This window comes from Frieseomelitta varia, unplaced genomic scaffold, assembly GCF_011392965.1.
Source record: "Frieseomelitta varia isolate USP_RPSP 00005682 unplaced genomic scaffold, Fvar_1.2 scaffold_214, whole genome shotgun sequence".
In the NCBI taxonomy this organism is placed as follows: Eukaryota; Metazoa; Arthropoda; class Insecta; order Hymenoptera; family Apidae; genus Frieseomelitta; species Frieseomelitta varia.
The window spans coordinates 121,895-143,425 of NW_025109906.1; the positions used below are offsets into that span (position 1 = coordinate 121,895).

At 32.2% G+C, this 21,531-nt stretch overlaps 5 protein-coding genes across 8 annotated transcripts; 3 read left to right on the forward strand and 2 right to left on the reverse strand.

Moving 5' to 3' along the window:
• Positions 1-4,036: 4,036 nt before the first annotated feature.
• LOC122527290 (upstream stimulatory factor 1-like) lies at positions 4,037-6,612 on the forward strand. 2 transcript variants are annotated; one of them, XM_043651321.1, is made up of 5 exons: positions 4,037-4,185; positions 4,391-4,461; positions 4,807-5,087; positions 5,152-5,316; positions 5,393-6,612. In XM_043651321.1, the coding sequence occupies exons 1-5, from the start codon at positions 4,145-4,147 to the stop codon at positions 5,612-5,614; spliced, it is 780 nt and encodes a 259-aa protein (XP_043507256.1). In that variant the 5' UTR covers positions 4,037-4,144; the 3' UTR covers positions 5,615-6,612. The 2 variants fall into 2 exon arrangements, with proteins under 2 accessions (XP_043507256.1, XP_043507257.1); XM_043651322.1 differs by having other exon boundaries at positions 4,043-4,317.
• A 45-nt stretch (positions 6,613-6,657) lies between these two features.
• LOC122527286 (V-type proton ATPase catalytic subunit A) lies at positions 6,658-11,202 on the reverse strand. Of its 2 annotated transcripts, none has more exons than XM_043651312.1 (12): positions 11,056-11,202; positions 10,118-10,233; positions 9,940-10,052; positions 9,488-9,853; positions 9,359-9,415; positions 9,184-9,278; positions 8,850-9,121; positions 8,594-8,777; positions 8,382-8,499; positions 8,016-8,296; positions 7,739-7,928; positions 6,658-7,665 (listed from the first exon to the last, which is right to left on the reverse strand). In XM_043651312.1, the coding sequence occupies exons 2-12, from the start codon at positions 10,197-10,199 to the stop codon at positions 7,573-7,575; spliced, it is 1,851 nt and encodes a 616-aa protein (XP_043507247.1). In that variant the 5' UTR covers positions 10,200-10,233; positions 11,056-11,202; the 3' UTR covers positions 6,658-7,572. The 2 variants fall into 2 exon arrangements, with proteins under 2 accessions (XP_043507247.1, XP_043507248.1); XM_043651313.1 differs by lacking the exon at positions 11,056-11,202 and adding an exon at positions 10,600-10,729.
• Positions 11,203-11,692: 490 nt separating this feature from the next.
• LOC122527291 (5'-deoxynucleotidase HDDC2) lies at positions 11,693-13,281 on the forward strand. The gene is made up of 4 exons (XM_043651324.1): positions 11,693-12,173; positions 12,541-12,665; positions 12,754-12,922; positions 13,011-13,281. Exons 1-4 carry the CDS (start codon positions 12,123-12,125, stop codon positions 13,239-13,241), a joined length of 576 nt encoding a protein of 191 aa, XP_043507259.1. The 5' UTR covers positions 11,693-12,122; the 3' UTR covers positions 13,242-13,281.
• A 1,184-nt stretch (positions 13,282-14,465) lies between these two features.
• On the forward strand, positions 14,466-19,198 carry LOC122527288 (nicotinamidase-like). The gene is made up of 5 exons (XM_043651318.1): positions 14,466-14,616; positions 14,700-15,027; positions 16,409-16,670; positions 17,426-17,572; positions 17,764-19,198. The coding sequence occupies exons 2-5, from the start codon at positions 14,864-14,866 to the stop codon at positions 18,172-18,174; spliced, it is 984 nt and encodes a 327-aa protein (XP_043507253.1). The 5' UTR covers positions 14,466-14,616; positions 14,700-14,863; the 3' UTR covers positions 18,175-19,198.
• On the reverse strand, positions 18,510-21,408 carry LOC122527289 (asialoglycoprotein receptor 2). 2 transcript variants are annotated; one of them, XM_043651320.1, is made up of 6 exons: positions 20,997-21,408; positions 20,218-20,297; positions 19,939-20,157; positions 19,755-19,859; positions 19,267-19,558; positions 18,510-19,116 (listed from the first exon to the last, which is right to left on the reverse strand). In XM_043651320.1, coding segments are annotated over exons 1-6 (852 nt in total). In that variant the 5' UTR covers positions 20,999-21,408; the 3' UTR covers positions 18,510-18,962. The 2 variants fall into 2 exon arrangements, with proteins under 2 accessions (XP_043507255.1, XP_043507254.1); XM_043651319.1 differs by lacking the exon at positions 20,997-21,408 and having other exon boundaries at positions 20,218-20,692.
• Positions 21,409-21,531: the final 123 nt, after the last annotated feature.

The following is a 21,531-nucleotide window of genomic DNA, read 5'->3' on the forward strand; positions in this document are numbered from 1 at the left end:
TGTCGTGCCACCTTCTCGAGTGTCATGTTCTCCTGATACAAAATTCGCATTGTCAGCCAGCTATTCGTCCTCATACACGAGATATTCAATCATCAAAATTTTTCGAAATACGTCTGTATCAGGAGAACAGCTCATCCGCGGGCGATGTCGTGCCACCTTCTCGAGTGTCATGTTCTCCTGATACAAAGTACGAATTTTCAGCCAGGTATACCTCCTCATTCGCGAGTCATTCCGGGTTCAACGTTTTTCGAAAAACCTATTTATCAGTAGAACCCCTCATTCGCGGGCTATGTCGTGCCACCTTCTCGAGTGTCATATTCTCCTGATATAGAATACGAATTGTCAGCCAGCTATTCGGCCTCATACACGAGATATTCCATCTTCAATATTTCTCGAAAAACCTCTGTATCAGGGGAACCACTCATCCGCGGGTGATGTCGTGCCACTTTCTCGTGTGGCATGTTCTCCTGATACAAAATACAAATTTTCAGCCAGCTATTCCTCCTCATTCACGAGTCATTCCAGCTTCAACGTTTTTGGAGATACCTGTGTTTCAGGAGAACCGCTCATCCGCGGGAGATATCGTGCCACCTTCACGAGTGTCATGTTCTCCCGATACAAAGTACGAGTCTTCAGCCAGCTAGTCCTCCTCATTCACGAGTCATTCCAGCTTCAATATTTATCGAAAAACGTCTGTATCAGGAGAGAACCCCGCATTCGCGGGCTATGTCGTGCCACCTTCTCGAGTGTCATGTTCTCCTGATACAAAGTACGAATTTTCAGCCAGCTATTCCTCCTTATTCACGAGTCATTCCAGGTTCAACGTTTTTCGAAAAACTTATGTATCAGGAGAATCCCTCATTCGCGGGCTATGTCGTGTCACCTTCTTGAGTGACATATTTTCCTGATACAGAATACGAATTGTCAGCCAGCTATTCGTCCTCATAGATGAGATATTCCATCTGCAAAATTTTTCGGAAAACCTCTGTATCAGGAGAACCGCTCATCCGCGGGCGATGTCGTGCCACCTTCTCGAGTGTCATGTTCTCCTGATACAAAGTACGAATTTTCAGCCAGCTATTCCTCCTCATTCACGAGTCATTCCAGGTTCAGCGTTTTTCGAAAAACCTCTGTATTAGGAAAACCGCTCATCCGCGTGCGATGTCGTTACACCTCCTCGAGAATCATGGTATCCTGATGCAAAATACGAATTGTCAGCTAGCTATTCGTCCTCATAGATGAGATATTCCATCTTCAAAATTTTTCGAAAAACCTCTGTGTCAGGAGAACCGCTCATTTTCGGCCGATGTCGTGCCACCTTCTCGAGTGTCATGTTCTCCTGATACAGAATACGAATTTTCAGCCAGCTATTCCTTCTCATTCACGAGAAATTCCAGCTTCGATATTTTTCGAAAAACCTCTGTATCAGGAGAACCGCTCAGCAGCGGGCGATGTCGTACCACCTTCTCGAGTGTCATGTTCTCCTGATACAGAATACGAGATTTCAGCCTGCTATTCCTCCTCATTCACGAGTCATTCCAGGTTCAACGTACTTCGAAAAACCTGTGTATCAGGAGAACCGCACATCAGCGGCCGATGTCGTGCCACCTTCTCCAGTGCCATGTTCTCCTGATACAGAATACGATTTTTCAGCCAGCTATTCCTCTTCATTCACGAGTCATTCCATCTTCAAATTTTTCGAAAAACCTCTGTATCAGGAGAACCGCTCACCCGCGGGCGATGTGGTGCCACCTTTTCGAGTGTCATGTTCTCCTGATACAGAATGCTAATTTTCAGCCAGCTATTCCTCCTCATTCACGAGAAATTCCAGGTTCTATATTTATCGAAAAACGTCTGTATCAGGAGAACCACTCATTCGCGGGCTATGTCGTGCCACCTCCTCGAGTGTCATTTTCTCCTGATACAGAATACGAATTGTCAGCCAGCTATTCCTCCTCATTCACGAGAAATTCCAGCTTCAATGTTTTTCGAAAAACCGCTGTATCAGGAGAACCTCTCATCAGCGGCCGATGTCGAGCCACCTTATCGAGTGCCATGTTCTCCTGGTACAGAATACGAATATTCAGCCAGCTATTCCTCCTCATTCACGAGTCATTCCAGGATCAACGTTCTTCGAAAAACCTCTGTATCAGGAGAACCGCACATCAGCCGCCGATGTCGTGCCACCTCCTCGAGTGCCATGTTCTCCTGATACAGAATACGAGATTTCAGCCAGCTATTCCTCCTCATTCACGAGTCATTCCAGGTTCAACGTTCTTCGAAAAACCTGTGTATCAGGAGAACCGCACATCAGCGGCCGATGTCGTGCCACTTTCTGTAGTATCATGTTCTCCTGATACAAAGTACGAATTTTCACCCAGCTATTCAACCTCATTCACGAGTCATTCCATCTTCAAAATTTTTCGAAAAACCTCTGTATCAGGAGAACCGCCCATTCTCGGGCTATGTCGTGCCACCTTCTCGAGTGTCATGTTCTCCTGAAACAAAGTACGAATTTTCAGCCAGCTATTCCTCCTCATTCACGAGTCATTCCAGCCTCAATATTAATCGAAAAACGTCTGTATCAGGAAAACCGCTCATTTGCGTGCGATGTCGTGCCACCTTCACGAGTGTCATGTTCTCCCGATACAAAGTACGAGTTTTCAGCCAGCTATTCCTCCTCATTCACGAGTCATTCCAGCCTCAATATTAATCGAAAAACGTCTGTATCAGGAAAACCGCTCATTTGCGTGCGATGTCGTGCCACCTTCACGAGTGTCATGTTCTCCCGATACAAAGTACGAGTTTTCAGCCAGCTATTCCTCCTCATTCACGATTCATTCCAGGTTCAACGTTTTTCGAAAAACCTCTGTATTAGGAAAACCGCTCATTCGTGTGCGATGTCGTTACACCTCCTCGAGAATCATGGTATCCTGATGCAAAATACGAATTTTCAGCCAGGTATTCGTCCTGATACACGAGATATTCCATCTTCAAAATTTTTGCAAAAACGTCTGTATCAGGAGAAACCCTGATTTGCGGGCGATGTCGTGCCACCTTCTCGAGTGTCATGTTCTCCTGATACAAATTACGAATTTTCAGCCAGCTATTCCTCCTCATTCACGAGTCATTCCAGGTTCAACGTTTTTCAAAAAACCTCTGTATCAGGAGAACCGCTCATTCTCGGGCGATGTCGTGCCACCTTCTCGAGAACCATGTTCTCCCGATACAGAATACGAATTTTCAGCCAGCTATTCCTCCTCATTCACGAGAAATTCCAACCTCAAAATTTTTCAAAAAACCTCTGTATCAGGAGAACCGCTCATCAGCGGGCGATGTCGTGCGACCTTCTCGAGTGTCATGTTCTCTTGATACAAAATTCGAATACTCACCCAGATATGCCGTCGCATTCACGACATGCTCTAGCTTGAAAAATGTTTCGAATAACCTTTGAATCAGGAGTAGTACTCATCGGCGCCCACTTCCTCGAGCCTTATATTCTCCTGATACAAATTGCGTATACTCACCTATATGTTCGATCTCGTTCACAAAATATTCCAGCTTGAATATTTTTCGTAAAATCTCTATGTCAGGAGAACAACGGCATGACATTAAGTGACATCTCCTGGAATATCGTGTTCTTCTAATACAATTTGCGAGTTTTCAGCCAGTAATTCCTTCTCGTTCACAAAGTATACCGTATCTATGCTAATACTAAGTATTTTTAGAAGTACTGATTCGTCCATTGTATTATTAACTTAGAGTACTAGTAATGCTTAGAATATAATTGAGACTGTGATATCGTAATTGTTGTAATCATGGTCTTTTGGAATTAGAAATTGAGTTCATTTATTTTTGCTAACGTCACTGTCACGTAGCAGTGAGATATAGAAATTAATCGTCTTTGTTGCTGACTGTTGTATTGTTTGGCGCTTTATTCGCTGTCGAGATATTTTTGTCTGTGAAGAAATTGTAGTTATTAGCAATCGGTATAAATGAAGTTAAAGATGATGATGAATCTGAGCAACGTAAGATGACGTTATAGTCAGGAATCGCCATCTTGTGCACCACATGACCTCGTTGCCGTGTCCCGTGACCAGCTCACGTGAATTTTGACAAATTCAAACGTTTTTGGTAGAAAAAAATGGATATTTTGGAGCAGCACCTCGAACAACAGGATGTCAGGTAGTGTTTATGTTAAATATCGACTGGCTGATAATGCGAACACCTATCCCTCCTGTTTCGCTCGAGGTCTCCTCAAGGTCATCACGTAGTGCACAGTGCGCACTTACAAGACTTAGGACAACGGTCGTGGAAGTAATAGGCATAGACGTAACTCTATAGATAAGTTACATATCCATTCTTCAACGTGCTTACGTTTGTTTTACAGTACTGTTAACACGAAGGATGACGGGGGCACGGGCATTGTTATTGAGGAAGCGGAAATCGTGGATTGCGAAGGTAAATAAATATACTTTTTAGAATGTTTATATTGCAAAAATTAATGTTCAAGTACACGATTAAAAGTTGCATTTTATTTTCAAGAGTCAAATTGATCGATTATACTTTTTGCTTTTGTCTAAGTATTTACATATAAAACAAGCAAATGGTTTACTTCCGTAAGTTTATTGATTGCATGATATAAATTGCAAAGCAAATTGAAAGCAAAAAGTAATGTTTGTAAAGTCATTAATTTTCTGTAATTATGGAATAAAGAATGTAACCCAGAGAATGAGGTTGATCAGTGTAGATTTCAAGCAATTGAATTATTAATTTTGAAAAATTCGAATTATGAATCATTGATAGGAGAACCTGTTGGGGAAGATGGAATGCGTTACCAAGAAGCTCTTGCATATAGAGTAGTCCAAGTAAATGGCACCACTGCTGGGAATGAGATAGAACTGCCAGTTACTCAACCAGGAAGTAATACCGTACAAGTCCTAACATCTCCATTAAATGGCCAGTTCTATGTTATTGGAAATGCCAACGATGTTTTCACTACTGCTCAAACATCTAGATCACTGGTTCCCAGGACCACTACTCTACAAATAGAGACACCAAGAAATTGTACTACTGTTTTGAAAAAGGTACAAGTCTTCTTTATTTTTTAAAGCTCTTTGAATTTTGTTTGATTTGTAATATACATTTTAGAGAGATGACAGAAGAAGAGCCACTCACAATGAAGTTGAACGTAGGCGAAGAGATAAAATAAACAATTGGATTGCAAAATTGGGAAAAATTATCCCTGAGTGTAATGCTGGTGCAAATGGTAGTGCCAGTGGTAGTGGTGAAGGAAAGGCAAATTATGAAACTCAGGTATTAAATTAGAACTTGTAAAATTTGCAGCTACATGGAACTTTAACAATAATATATTTTCCACGATTTTTTTCAGAGTAAAGGTGGAATTTTATCAAAGGCCTGCGAATATATAACGGAATTAAGAACAGCCAATCAAGGATTGGGTCAATGCTTGCGCGATAATGAAAAACTGCGGCAAGAAATAACTGCTTTGAAACAACTTGTAACACAACTGAAACGCGAGAATCTTCAGCTCAGGTCACAAATATCATCCTCCACTGGAACGAATGTTGATATTGTTCATTTAAGTCCTTAAAAGATTAGTTTCTAATACTATGCTTCTTTTGTAAATATTAGGATATACAGTTTGACCATAGTGGTCAGAAGAAGTATTTACTCTTATAATTTTTGGTTTTATAAAAATTACATCAAATTTCGTCATGTTAAAGTTTTGTTCTTTAAGGTATATTGCACGGTCCTAATGGTATGGTCATGACTACTATGTATATTTCTACGCCTTTAACAAATAACTTTATTTATGTTTAAATTATACATTTTTCTTTGTGTTTAACAATTATTTCAGATTTAGTATTTAAATACGTTGAACTATTAAGACCTCGATTGTACATTCATGAGCATACCATAAATAACATTTGCTAATTATTAAATGCTGGTAAAGTTGTGACTATTCTTCGTAGAATTTGTGAACAAAGAAATTTATTTTTATGTATATATATATATGTATTGAATTGAATTACCTCGTGCACATTGAACGAGCCAAGGCTGTGAATATTGAGCGTTGATTTGGAACTTTCGGACATATAATTTTAAACAATCTAACCACAGTTAATTTCAAAATTGAAACAGAAAGAACATTTAGTTGTAATGCAAACAAAAAAAATGCGATAAAAATTATACATATGTGACAATTACATCTTTACAAAAATCGTTAAATATTTTTTATTTTTTAATAATGTTTTAACAAATGTAGAGTAGGTACTTCGTAAAAAAAAAAAAATCTAGAAACTGAAAATGTAATATAGATTAATCGTACACGTATCGATGTGTATATTTATACATATATATATATACATGTATATATATATATATTTATGTATACACGTGTGTGTATATATGCATATACGTATGCATATAGCAATAAACATATTTTTTTCAATCTAGAACTCTGAACGCTGAAAATGCGTCAGAATGAGTAAAAAAATTAAACACTGGTTTGTAATATATCGTTAATGTACATACCGCGAAGGTTATTGTTATATTATATTATTATTAAATGAAATTTACCGAAAAACACATATACTGTTATTTTTATTTAACCATTAACAATCTTGAATGAAGTTTGGTCTTTTTATGTATAATGTTTATTTGTTTTTTACATATGGTACAATGGAAATGTCGAAGTTATTGGAACACTGTTTACGATGCATTTTACTTTATACTTTCTTTTTAACGATAAAAGACCCTGCACCTCAACAGTTCTAACATTTTGACATCTTTTTTTTTTTAAACTTTCAAACCACATTTTAACGGTTTTAACGTTTAAAATAACATCTACTTTTATGTAATGTCTGCATTCGTCACTTAACACGTTTATATAATATATTATTATAATACAGTATTTAATACTCTAATTGAAATTCCATTCCTTTGTAAAAAGCTACCATTTCATCCTATGCTGCAACGAAAATACAGAGATTATCTTTTTCTTTTTAAGAAAACAACATATGGATGAATGGAAAGCTTCTTATGATGCATTTACTCTTATTTTACATATGAAAGTTTCTTTACATTGATCCTTCTATGATTAAATTTCATTTTTACAGCAAATAAAATAGATGGAAGCTTGAATTGCCATCTCATCTTTTTTCTCAACAATTTAAACTAATTACATATAATTTCATTTCAAGGGTTGAAATAACTTGTTATAGTACTTAACATATAAATACTTGCAAAAGCTGGAAATGCATTTAAGGATGTCCTATAACTTCAATGGTTCAGCCATCACGTATGATTTTGTTTAAATGTTAGGATAATACACATAAAATTATAATAAATTTTATATTTGTAACTCTTTTTTTATATACAAGTTTCTTGTAATTATTAAGTATTATTAAGAATATACCAGTTCTGTGTGCGATAAGTGATTACGAATATTCGTTATATTTTTCTCTGGTAGATTCAGGACATCCTTAAATGACCAGCATAAGGTTCCTGAACATAGAGAACTTATGTATATATGAATGCTTCTGATGATTAATCTTCTAAATTTCTAAATGCCTGCTGAATATCTTCATGTAGCTGATCAAAGTCAGCCCTGATCTTTGCCTCGCCGTCTTGTACTGGATCCTACACGAAGGAAAAAAAAAGACATATTTTTCACATATTTTTAAAACATGCAAATAAAAATAGTAATGCTTACCTTGAATTTCATAGAAGACAACTGATAGAGAATATTGTACATGCTATCTCTAATGACATTCCACGTTATTTTATTGTCTGATTGCGCTGTAGATTCGACTGCGTGCCTTGCCATATCATAGAATGCAATCATGTTTCGTAACATTCCAACAGTTTTGTAAAATGGACAGAATCGATCATACGGTGAATAACTAGCATGAAAAGGAAAAAAAAAAAAAAAAGAAATTGAGATCAACGAGCAATCTTAAATATAACCATGGTGAAAAGAGAACTCCTACCTGTTTTGTTGCAAGAAATCATCTTTTAGAAGTTTCGCAACTTCTAGAGTAATTTTATCTGTCTCAGCAAGAGAAGCTTTACCGACTAACTGTACAATTTCTGACAAATCTTCTTCCTCCTGTAAGATCTCCTTTACTTTTGTTCTCAAAGGGACAAACTCCGGGAAATTTTTATCATAGAAATCGTCTAAAGCCCGGAGATATTTACTGTATGAAATAAGCCAGTTAATGGATGGAAAGTGTTTTCGTTGTGCAAGTTTCTTATCAAGACCCCAGAATACCTAGAAATATAGATAGATAAACAAATTATACGAGTAAAAATAAAAAAATAAATTATATAGATGTACGAATACTAATTCTTAGTACCTGTACGATACCCAGAGTGGCACTAGTAACAGGATCGGAGAAATCACCACCTGGTGGTGATACAGCACCTACTATACTGACAGAACCTTCACGGTCGGGATTACCCAAACATTTCACTCTGTAAACAATGTTTAATATCAATAATATTATCAATTAACATATATGTATGTTATTGTGCTATATGGAATTGAAATAATGGAAATTGAAATTACCTTCCTGCACGTTCATAGAAACTAGCTAAACGAGCTCCAAGATAGGCCGGATAACCGGAATCAGCAGGCATTTCAGCCAATCGACCAGAGATTTCACGAAGAGCTTCTGCCCAACGAGATGTCGAATCAGCCATCATAGACACGTTGTAACCCATATCTCTAAAGTACTCTGATAGAGTGATACCTGAAATAAAAGTCAAATATGTTATTTTTAAATTTGTTTTACCTTTCTTTTATTAACATCCGTATAATTTACCCGTATAAATGGACGCTTCTCGAGCAGCTACAGGCATGTTTGAAGTATTAGCAACCAAAGCTGTACGCTTCATGATAGATTCGGTGACTCCATCAATTTCCACCGTTAAAGTGGGAAAATCACGTAGTACTTCAGACATTTCATTACCACGTTCTCCGCAACCGACATAAATAATAACATCGGAGTTTGAATACTTTGATAAAGCTTGCGAAATTACAGTTTTACCACAACCGAAAGCACCTGGAATTGCTGTAGTACCTCCTTGAACGCATCTGTAATTTTTTATTAATAAATGCTATGAGTTGCGTATAAAAGTGATTAAATAAATTCTTACGGGAAAAGTGAGTCCAAGACTCGTTGACCAGTAAGCAAAGGATGATTAGCTGGTAATTTTTCAGTAACTGGACGAGGTTGACGTACAGGCCATACCTGCGTATTTAACATATTATTGTTATCATTAAATATTAATACTATTAACATCAATGTTAAAGAAAAAATTATTTACATACTTGAAGCATGGTATATTTGTGTTTTTCACCATCAAATTCTGTTTCTAAAACAACATCCTGCAAAATAAAAAATATATTAGATCCCCATGTAAAATAATTGAATTGCTCATCCATTGATGTATAACTCACAGATACTGTATAGTTCCCAACAGGTGCAATATAAGTTACAGTACCCTTGCTTTTTGGAGGCAAAATCATTCTGTGTTTCACTAATGTGTTTTCATAAACCACACCAAACAGATCTCCGCCAGTAATGTGACTGCCATTTTTAATATTAGATGGATTAAATTCCCAAACAGTGTTTCTTGATAATGCTGGGATGTTAATACCCTTTGGGATGTAAATGGAGCTAGTAAGCTCGTTGATGTCCTTCAATGGTCTTTGAATACCATCGAAGATATTACCAAGTATACCAGGTCCAAGTTCTACGGACAATGGTTTTCCAGTACGTAAGACAGGATCACCTACAGTTACACCACTGGTTTCTTCATACACCTGTAATAAAATGTAAATACACTAATATAATAAAAGCTAACATTAACATAATAAATTTTAAAACACATTGGAACAGTTTATTGTACCTGGATAGTGGCCATGTCACCTTCTAAACGAATAATTTCTCCTACTAGTTCATAGTATCCTACTCTGACCAGCTCATACATAGCCGATCCTGACATTTTCTCAGCTGTAACCACTATAAAGAAACAAAAATATGCATTAAAATTAAAAGTATAAAAATATTACATATTATATACTAACCAGGACCAGATACAGCATATACATAGCCAAATTTGGCTTCCCTCTCTTCATTACTGATTTTTGGCAACCCTTGGCTCGTCATTGTGAATTATTATTCAAGTAAAAGCAATAAACAGCTGAAAATATTTTGCGTCGTGAGATATAAACGAAATTACACCAGCGGAAATATAATAAACATTTAATTGAACAAAAGTTAAATTAACACCTCTAAAATATACATTTTCTAAAGGAGGAATTGTTACAACGAAACACGAAGAGTATGTGGTTAATCATTCCAAGAGGATTAAGCTTCGATTTGACAACAATTTCAAAGAATTAAGATGAATCTATGGGTCACGATTAGAAGATTAAATTGATATACCAGTTCAGTCTGACAATGCTAATCAACAGCAGCTAATCGCACACTAACAAAAATATGAGGAAAAAACGAGGGATAAAAAGACAACGATCGAACAATATATTCCGGATTGTGTGTTCCTTACACGCGGTCTATGTCAATTACGAAGAGAATCGGTGAGAAAGTCGATGTCAGCTAACTCATCCATTCATCATAAAATTCACGTGAGCAGTTCATTTAAAAAGTAGGCGTAGCCCTCTTCGAGCCCGCGAGACGGGTCTGCTCGCTTTAATAAGAATGTCGGAATCCAATAGATGTATTCGTCGTCGAAATAGAACGTTTTCTATGTAAGTATATACGGGTATCAGTGATTCCGTCCAGTCGTAGACGATTAAACCGTACAAACTCCCGTCCGGATCAAAAAAACGATGGCGCATTCAAACTGGCACGATCGATACTATACGCGCCAGTCTTTTTTGCAAAAATCTCCGGTTTCCTCTATATAGTACGAAATTGTTGCAGTTGCTTTGGCTGTATAGTGAATCAAGGCAGAGTGTGGTAATCTACAGTCAACGAAAATAAATGACAATAAGAAACTTACGAGACGTGAAATTGTATCGAAGTTATATCCAGCCTACTACAGCGAGTCAAGCTTTACAATCGAGCCTGCTATCACAAGACAGGTCAGCTGACTGAACGATGTGCTCGTTTCCAATTGTTCAGCTCTCCTTGGTTAAAGGTAGCATTCGCAAGTAAGCGAATTCCTAGCAATCGCTTTTGTGACATAACGCGCGCAATAATTATATCCATCTTTGAATAGAACTGATGAAAGATCATTAAAATTAGAATTTACTAAGCTAAGATAATCTTTACTAGTATAATCATTATGGATTATATATATATATATAATTTAAAATATTTTTTTTTTAAATATACGAATCAATGTAAAATCATTTTCAAATTTCAAATACAATCCTGGTCAATTATGAAGGATAAACTTAGAATATTATTCTTTAATGAGAAAATATGTAGTACCTTCATTTTAATTTCAATACATGAGTACTCATTATTTATGTTATTGAAAGTATGAATAAAACAATTGTACTATCAAAAAAGAGAAAAATATATGTAAAAATATATATATCTTTATATCTATGGATCGTTATCTTTAATACATTTATCTGGTAGGAAATTATGTAACTAAGCAACAGTGCATTTGAATATGGTCGTGTATAAATGTATGTGTATTTCTGTTTCATGCTACTATTATTATATATATATAACCGTGCATAGACTATGAATGCACTGCAGGTTTATTAAAACTTTTCCTGCGTCAACATAACATCCTCGTTCTGCTACAATCTGTCGTAAGTGCAACAAAGTAATTATACTCTCTCCCAAGGTAAGTCTCCCAAGGAAATCTCTCCCCGAGAACTTCGTTCTTTACTCACGGGAGCTATAAAAATGTGGATGCAGCCGGGGAATTGACAGTCGCATCGTCCTCCTGTCACAGTTTACATTGTTATTTGACAATCATTCGTGCAGTTGATTCAACGTTTTGACAATACGTTAAAGATTTCCACTTTGACAGTTACTGACAATAGATGTGTATAACAAGTATCTAACCATAAGTGAAAAAAAAAAAGAATTATTCGTCCTTCAAACATCATGGATATCAAGAAATTGAAGGAATTCATGGAACTGGTGGGCAGATTAAAGGTAAAATAAAATTTATTATTATAATTGTGATCAAAAGATTTTTCAATGTAACTCTGTGTAGTAAATATAAATTTATCATTTCTGTGTACATGTATGTTGCGATGTATATGTCATGTATCCATTTTTAGCATTCTTAATCAGCTAGGATCTACACGTGCGCATATAGTTTTAAAATTATACGTTTGTTATACAATGATTAAAAGAATATTTGTTTATTCTTCCTAAGGTACTCTGGATAAAATGTGAAATCTTTATATTTTATCTTAAGCATTCATATGTTTATTTCTTATACATTTTTTGAAAATATTATTATTAATTTTTTTTTCATTAGAAATCAAAGATTAAGATATTTGTTTTATGATTTTAGCACATGAAAAGAACAGGATGGGTTCTTAAAAATGTGTCTGATCCAGAAACGATTGCAGGTCACATGTATAGAATGGCTATGCTTTCTTTCCTAGTGGATAGTAATGAGAATTTAGACAAAGTCAAGTATGAAATGGTATTATTTATATCATCTGATTATGACTTGCATTAATGAAAGTTTTATATCTATAAATTATTCTTTTGCCAAATACAGAATCATGCAGATGACTTTAATCCATGACTTAGCAGAATGTATCGTTGGAGATATAACACCTTATTGTGGTATTCCACCTGATGTAAAACACAAACTAGAGGATGAAGCTATGGAGAACATTTGTAAACTCCTTGGAGACAGAGGACCTATGATATTGGAAATGTTTCGTGTATGTAGAGTTGACATAAATTATAGATACAATACAATACACGTATAAATTATAATTAATAATGTTCGTATTTTTTCTTCATTTACAGGAATATGAAAAACAAGAATCCCCAGAAGCAAAATATGTTAAAGACTTAGACAGATTAGATTTAATTATGCAAGCATATGAATATGAAAAAAGAGACAATATTCCTGGAAAGTTAGAGGAATTTTTTTCTGCAACTGATGGAAAAATAGGACATCCTTTTATTAAACAATTGGCATCTGAAATTACTGCAACAAGACAAGCTCTATGTTGCAGTTCTGCTAGTTCAATATAAGTCTTTATCTGTTTAGGGAAACAAAACATCATATATTTCATAAGCATATTTAATAATTACAATATAATAATATTTTGACAGAGAATAAAGATACATGTTTAGAACTGCTATTTAAAAAATATTTGACAAAGTAATATTTTTCTTTATTTTCTGTGAAAATAGAAGCCTACATAAGTAATGTAGGCTTGTTAACCAAATTTATTTAACAGCGAAATATTATAATATTGAGATAAACACTTTGAAATTTAATATCAAATAATTTTAATTGATCATTATCGATTTTGTCTGCGATAAATAAATAAATATAATTTTAATTGAAGATTAATGAAGATTAATAAAGTTCGAAGGTTAATGATAGGATAAAGAAAATAATCATTATTTCAGTTTGTTTATCCTTATTTGATTTCAGAATTTAAATTAGAATTATTATTTATTTAAGAAATTAAATATATGCAATAAATATGTACAATTTTATGGAAATATATATAAAGAAATTATTAAATATATTATTCCTTTATATATATTGTTAATTTCCTTTAATTCTAGATTATATATATATATCTACTCATTTCTTAATACAGTTTATGTCGAAGTAAATAAAAATGATTGATAACATTTGTGAAATCAGATAAGATATATCTATACATATAAAGTTTCATGTCAGTAAAAATACATTTTACAGTATTAAATTTTTATGTAAAAAGATCAATATTATTGCTGTTTGTTAATATCACATGTTGAACATAAAACATTATATTATTGTAACTGTAGTTATAAATACAAAAACATAAGTAACGAAATATTAATATATAATAAATTAACATGAAAGATATCCATTTCTTTGTAATAAAATCTTTGCATTTCTACTTTATTACAAATTAGTAAGAAAAAATACTGAAAAATTTTATTGGTGTAAAATAAAAACCATTAACGTTAAAACTCTGAAACTTTTTTATTATACTATTGAAATATGAAATTCATAACTTTGTTGATAACAGGAGCAATTACGTTACTTGATATTACTTTAAAGAATAATTAAATTTTGTAATAAATTATAAAAATGTTTGCAAAGAATAAGATATATTTTTTCAAATTCACATTTTCAACATATGTGTAGTCTACAATGCTAAAATATTATGTATTTATATATATACTTTTGACGCGGAGACCGCTTGTTTTATCAATATTTGTTGAATCAATCTTCGACGGATATCTTTGACAAAAATCTGATTTAATATCAAGTCCCCACTACTTATTTTCTTATACTGCTTTTTTATCACATAAAAATGCAGATGAAAAAGTAATTAAGTAAAAAATTTGGAAAGAGAATTTGTACCTGTGAAGAAGCAATTACACGTAATAGCACCAATCTAAGGTAAGTGGATTGATTGTCATTAAGTATTACGAATCATGCAAGGTTAGTATGTGTAAACTAACCTTTACAAAATATATTTCTAGGGAAGAAGTAGATAGATAAAGAGCAGATATTTGTACGCTTATTATGCGAGGGAGTGTAAACAAGTTTAAACAAATCTAAAACAATTATACAACGTTAAGAAAAAAGCTGACTAAAAGAAGTCGTTTTAAAGCACGTTTTTTATTAATATTCCTTGACGTATACTATGTCAGACGAGGGTGCCAATTTTACTTATGAGAAATTTTGTGCGATGTGTAAATTACTTTTCAACATGAACAACATTGAAGAGGACGAATGGAGGTTGCGGGAGATTTTTGACTTATTTGACCTAGATAAAGATGGCGTGTTGAAGGAACGAGAAATGAAGATGTAAATATGAATTTATGTTCTTTTATAGCAAAATGCACAATTGATAATTTCCTTTTTTTTGGAATATATGAGGATTATATTTCAATTAATTGTATTTTACGAAGTTATGTAATCTTTATAACGTTAGATATACGTACCAATGCTATGAATTCATTTGGACATAGTTTATTTTGCACAAGATTGAAAGTGACTATAATCATATATTCTATGAGTAACTACTAATAGGAACAAAATTCGAATTAATTGTGGAAATGTTATATTAGTTGATTCATAAGTTCCCATGGTTTTCAGGAAAAAATTACTGAAGACTATTAAAAAATATAATATTAAAAACGCAATCAAAATTATTGAGAATTTTAACAGTAATGAAGTTCAATTGCAAGCTTGCTTGATAATAGTAATATCATATGACAATAAAATGTTGGGGTTCTAGCAAAGTAATGTATTAAGTTTAATCTGTATGTATTAAACTACTGAAGTTTCATCAGTATATTAGTGTTAACAATAAGTAATGACAAACTAGTGATTTTAATTTAACTAGTTTAAAATAAGGATTTTTTGATAATGAATATTATAGTGTACTTTCTCTTATGTATATGTTCTATTAAGAAACCAATTTGAACTTAAAAAACTTCTTTGAACAGAATAATGGAATTATATGTCTGTACATATAGGCAACTTATAATTTCATAAATAATTAAGCTGAAAGATAGCAAATAAAAATTTAGATAAGTAGCAACATAAAACAAAAATGTAACAATTATGTGTATATATAAATATTAATCTGTAGTTTATCTCTTTTTTTTCAATGCCATTTGAAGCATCCATAACTTAGAAATAAATTTAATTCAAACTTTAACTCAAAGAGTATTGAAATAGTTAATTGAAATATAAAAATTATACTGCTCTTTATATTTTTGTAAATCAGTTATTAATATTTTTCTGTAAGGGTGTGTCTCTTCTCTTATTATTTTCTTTGCAATCTTTTGATAATTTTTGAACTTCTTGCTTGAAGAATTCCGTTGTTTTTAATGCAAAATAATCTTTGAATCATTCATTGTTATAAAAGAAGAAAGTAATAGATAATTGAAATGAATAATTGAAAGATTTTAAATGATATTTTTATTAAATTATAAAACATAGCTTTATCGTATTAAGGTAATATCTTTTATCAATTTTTTATCGGATACTTTTATATACTTTTATATCGGATATTTTAATACTGTAATAAAAGAAGAAAACAAGCTATCAAACATAACCAATAAGCAATATTATGACTTACAGTAAGAAATAAAAACTACACAAACTTATGGACCAACTTAGTATTAATTCTTCTATTTAAAACACTCAGATTTAATTACGAGTTTTACTCAATTAACAGATTTTCGGATTGGACACAAAAGATAAAAGAGTCTAAATATGCTCTTGTAATCGTAGACGTTCAAAATGATTTTATTGATGGCTCCTTATCTCTTCGTACTTGCGAAGGCAAACAGGATGGAGTTGATGTGGTGGGGCCAATTAATCATTTAGTGCAAAATGGATGTTTTGCTAAAATTATTTATTCGTTAGACTGGCATCCGGAAAATCATATCAGCTTTTATGAAAATTTACATTTGCGGGAATTTCATTCTGATTCAAAGGTATATATGTATATAAGACAGTCGCAATTCATCATTTTACTGCATCATTTTACTTATAATAAGATTATATCGTATATAATATAATAATTAGACTGTAAAATTATACAAAATATCTAAAGCATAGAATATGACTATAATATTAAATAAAACAATTCACCTATTGAAATTCTATTTTTAAAATTATATTTGTGAAGATGAATTTATAAAAATTTAATAATACGTAAATTATAATGTTATCATGTCATGAAATGTAGATCTTCTTCAATTTCCATATTCTTAAAGTGATAAGGATAAATGGATAATTTAATCAACAATTTTCATCAAGTATTTGAGTTTTATCATACTTTTAAATATTTAAGTTTTATCATTTCTTATTACATACATAATACCTTATGTTGAATTTTAATGTCTTTACTAGTACAAAATGTTTCATTCTAATCACATTTTGTTAAACAAGGATAATATATGTTCACTTCAAAATTTATGATCGCGCGGGTTTGGAATTTAAATATTTAAACTTGATTTTTTATTTTTTTTTGATTGCACCAAAATAACATAGATCATTTTTATCAAACAGAAAATAGAAATAGAAATATGAGAGAAATAATAATCCTTAAAAACATAATAATCCGATAAAATATCTTATATCGAGGAAGTAATTGTCTAGATTCAAAAATGTTCGTAATTTTGAATTTAAGGAAAGCTTTTTTTATTTTAAAAAGTAAAAGCTAAAAAAAGTATTTTATTAAGCATAGGTGAAAAAGGAAGATGCTAAGCTATTTGATACAGTTATATTTGCGGATCCTTATTCGGAACAAATTCTCTGGCCTAAGCACTGTGTGATGAATACATGGGGAGCTGAGTTACACAAAGATCTTGTAATTGCACCAGATTCAGTACAGGTATCTTTGGTATTTCATTATAGTAAAATAGTAATTTAATTTAATTAATTTAAAATTTATCTAATTTATTTATTTATAAATATTAAAATATTAATTTAAATTAAATAAATTTATCAATTTTTAATTAATTTAAAATTTATCAATAAAATGAAAATAAAATATTGAAATGATAATTATGTTTTCCTTTTTAGATACGTAAAGGTCAAAACCCAAATATGGAAGCTTATTCCGTGTTTTTCGATAATAATTTTAAAGGATCAATGGAATTACAAGAAATTCTAAAGAAACACGGTGTGGATCGCGTTTTCGTGTGTGGCCTTGCTTATGACATTTGTGTGAAATCTACATGCTTGGATGGCCTTCGATTAGGTTACGCAATAGCTATTGTCGATGATTGTTGCCGCGGTGTTACTGCTCCTGATACTGAAGCGACTAAAAAACTAATCTATGAGAATGGAGGTTTGATTACTAACAGCAACGATGTTCTTGCAATGGTAAATGAAGGAAAACAAAGCCTCGTTTTGGCTCATAAGATTGCAAAGTCTATGACTTCGATTGATACCCGTGAAAAAGGAGAAAATATTTTAAATAATATTTCATAGTTAATCGAGAAAAATTTAGATTGTTTGAGAAACAGGTTTTATTTATAATAAGATCTCTAAATGATCTAAAACTTATTTTTTATATATTTTTTCAATATTTAAAACCATTATATATATAATGAATTATTCTTAGTTTATCGTACTTAAATAATTTGCAGTTTTTATATCGATTATGTGAGCTTGAAATAATTTCAACATTAATGTTGAATTTAATATGATTCTTTGTAGCTAGTACATTCCCTAGCGATAGAGTGAAAATAATTCTAGCAGAGTGAGACAGGCAATGCATTTTGTTATACTTATTTAATTTTGACTTTTATTTTTCGTACGTTACTATACGTTAGTTACTATAAATAATGAGTACTTAACGTGAACAAAATGCTTCAGTTACTTCAAGTGAAAGAATGCACTAGATTTTCTAACAGTATTATAAATAGTGATAAATAAATATACATGTAATAAATACAAATTACATATCAGTCATAACTAAACCACCGATTCTTTTGTGTATTTGTAGAAAATTTTAAAGTACAAAATTGTTTGAAAAGAATATATAAAACATTCGAAGTACATATAACTTTTAATATGTATTAATTTTTTTTTTTACCGAAAATTCTATTTTCTTGATCTGAGTGTTTAAAATTACCAAAAGTTTAAAAGTTATCTGTACAATATTCTAGTACAAAACAGTACTAGTACTAAACAGTCAAAGGATTAAATGATATGCTTAAGAATGATGCCCTTAAGAACCAGTATAAAAATCCAAAATCTAGTTGCGATAATTGATACTATTCGTTCATTAGCATTCTTGCAGCTTTTTCAATTTTATTTGCTGACTCGTCATCTTTCGTTAATTTGCAAGCGTATTTGTGTTTAGCACCGCAATCATCGCTTTGATAAGAGTACAATCTGGACGTTGAATTGTAGGATAATTTTAGACATCTAGAAATATAATCACGAAAATATAAATATTTGTAAATATTAAATGTACGTTAAAAATATAATAATTGTTATTAATCATTAATATTGATTAACACGTATTTAGTAACATAGTAATATATATTTAATACTAAAATGAAGCAACAAATTTACCTGCCATCACCAGGGACAGTGTGTTTCGTATTTTGATATACTGGTTTTGCACTGCTAGCCCAAATCCAAAGAAGACCTGGATTCAATCCCCCTGTCCAAAAAGTTTTACCTTTGAATTTAGAATTTGTTTGTAAACTAGCTAATACATCCTGTTTTTCGTCTTTTGTATCGAATTCCAACAAATAACCGCCCATTCCTCGACAGAGACTGGCCGATGACTTCCAATCAAAGTCACGATTACTGAAGTGATAGCAGTTTTCACCAATTTTCGTGTAATTCGTCGGACAGGACTCTGGAGAGAATAATAAAAAAGAAATTTCATTTATAATGGAAAAGAAAGCGTGAAAAACATCTTTCACAATTAAACAAATACTATTAGTGAAATTGTACAAGTCACAATTTTAATCCTTAATTATTTTAACTATGAATTGTCTAATTCACTTTTACCAGTTGATACATTATTGCGTAAAAAGGTCCAGGACCTTTACCTTTTTTATTGATGGTTCCGGAAATCACGTAATAGAGGAGCTCTTCCGCTCTTCTCAGACGACTTTCTAGAAAATCTACTCTATAGACAAGCTTCTCTATCGCTCCTGTGGATATAATAGTGAATATTTTATAAAATTTTGAAAACAAAAGAATAGTTACTTACATTATTACTTAAAATTTTACCAAGTAGATAGAGGTCGGTTTCAGAGACTTCACGTTTGTTTGGCATCGATATTTTACTTGTCACAGTTAAACTCTTATCCCCTAGTTTCATTACTTTTGACATCCTCTTTATTTTCGAGTTGGAAACAATCCAATTTTCTAGAATCTCACTCCACAGTCCTGTTGGTTCCATCATCGAAACATTTGACGAATTTGTTGCAGATATTGAGTACAGATCACCTAAAAGTACGTGAACAATCTTGTCCTTTTAATCTTAATAATTTAATTCTTTTTACATACCTGGAATTCCTATACTGACGCATGATAAGAAAACTAACAGAAGAAACAAGCTAAGAGAAATTTTGTGCTTCATGATAAACCTGAAAGTGGAGAACGAATTAAGAAAAACCATGACGAATGAATGTTTCTTTTTATTTCGTGAAACAGGCCATCTTCAACTTTCCTTGAGAAAGTTTAAGTAGCTGGGACGATTGATATCTCATGCAAATCGTTTCTTCGTCGTTTCTTGTTTAATGCATTCCAATTTTAATTGTTCATAATTTTATAGAAAATTGTATAATTGTACATTTTACAAATATTATTTCATAAACTGCGAATAATCTTAATTTTATTAGAAAAGAATGACCATCATTAATCTGTAGACATTCCTTGACTTTTTACAGACATAACGAAGATAAACCAGAAAGAAAGAAATAAAAATTTATCTCATCTGTCATATTTCATTTATTATTACTTTAGATATATTATCTTTACGTATTACGGTCATTCTGCGGATTTCTCATAGATACCAATTAACTAAATTATTATAAATTGTCATGTCAAATTTTGCAAATGCGTGATATCCACAGTTTAATCATTAATTATATTAATCTTTATTATATTTAATATTTATAATCTAGTGCTTTATTATCAGAGTTATAAGCCTTGATGTAATGTATACTTAAATACATGTAATACTATAAATGACTACAATAAAAACGATATGAACAAAATAAGGAAGTATGCATAATTATATTTCCCTTTTGAAAGATGCAAAAATGATAGGAAAACTCACTTACATAGTATTTGTAAAATAAATACGTCCTCTTAGATATTATCATGCCACTCTTGTTTTCTCCTGAACGCTGTTCACCTGTTCGATCCGTTTCCGTTCAGGTGTCACGTAAAACTGTCGAGCTCCTGAGACTGGGACAACATTCTTCTGCGGAAGACACTTTCTCTCTTCTCTTCAGAAAAATGAGTCACTTTCTTCGTTCGATTCAGTTGCGTCCTCATATTTCTGCGATGACCTCTTATCATACCTTCCTTCCTCTCATTTATACTCTTTTTATTTTAATTACGTGCTAATTAGCCTGATCAAATCCCATCTTGTAGATACAACTACCAAGTGAATTATGTCCAAATGAAAAACAAAATGAAAATTTTCGAGTATTTTGGAGAACTTTGTTTAAATAATATGTTACGTTACGTAAAGAGCAGGTCATTATCGAAATAAACTTTTATTTAACTAAAAACTTTATTTGCTATTTATTCTGTTCGATTTGAATCTCAAATATTTTTGGGTGCAAAACAGCAGAATGCAAAGATTTCTTA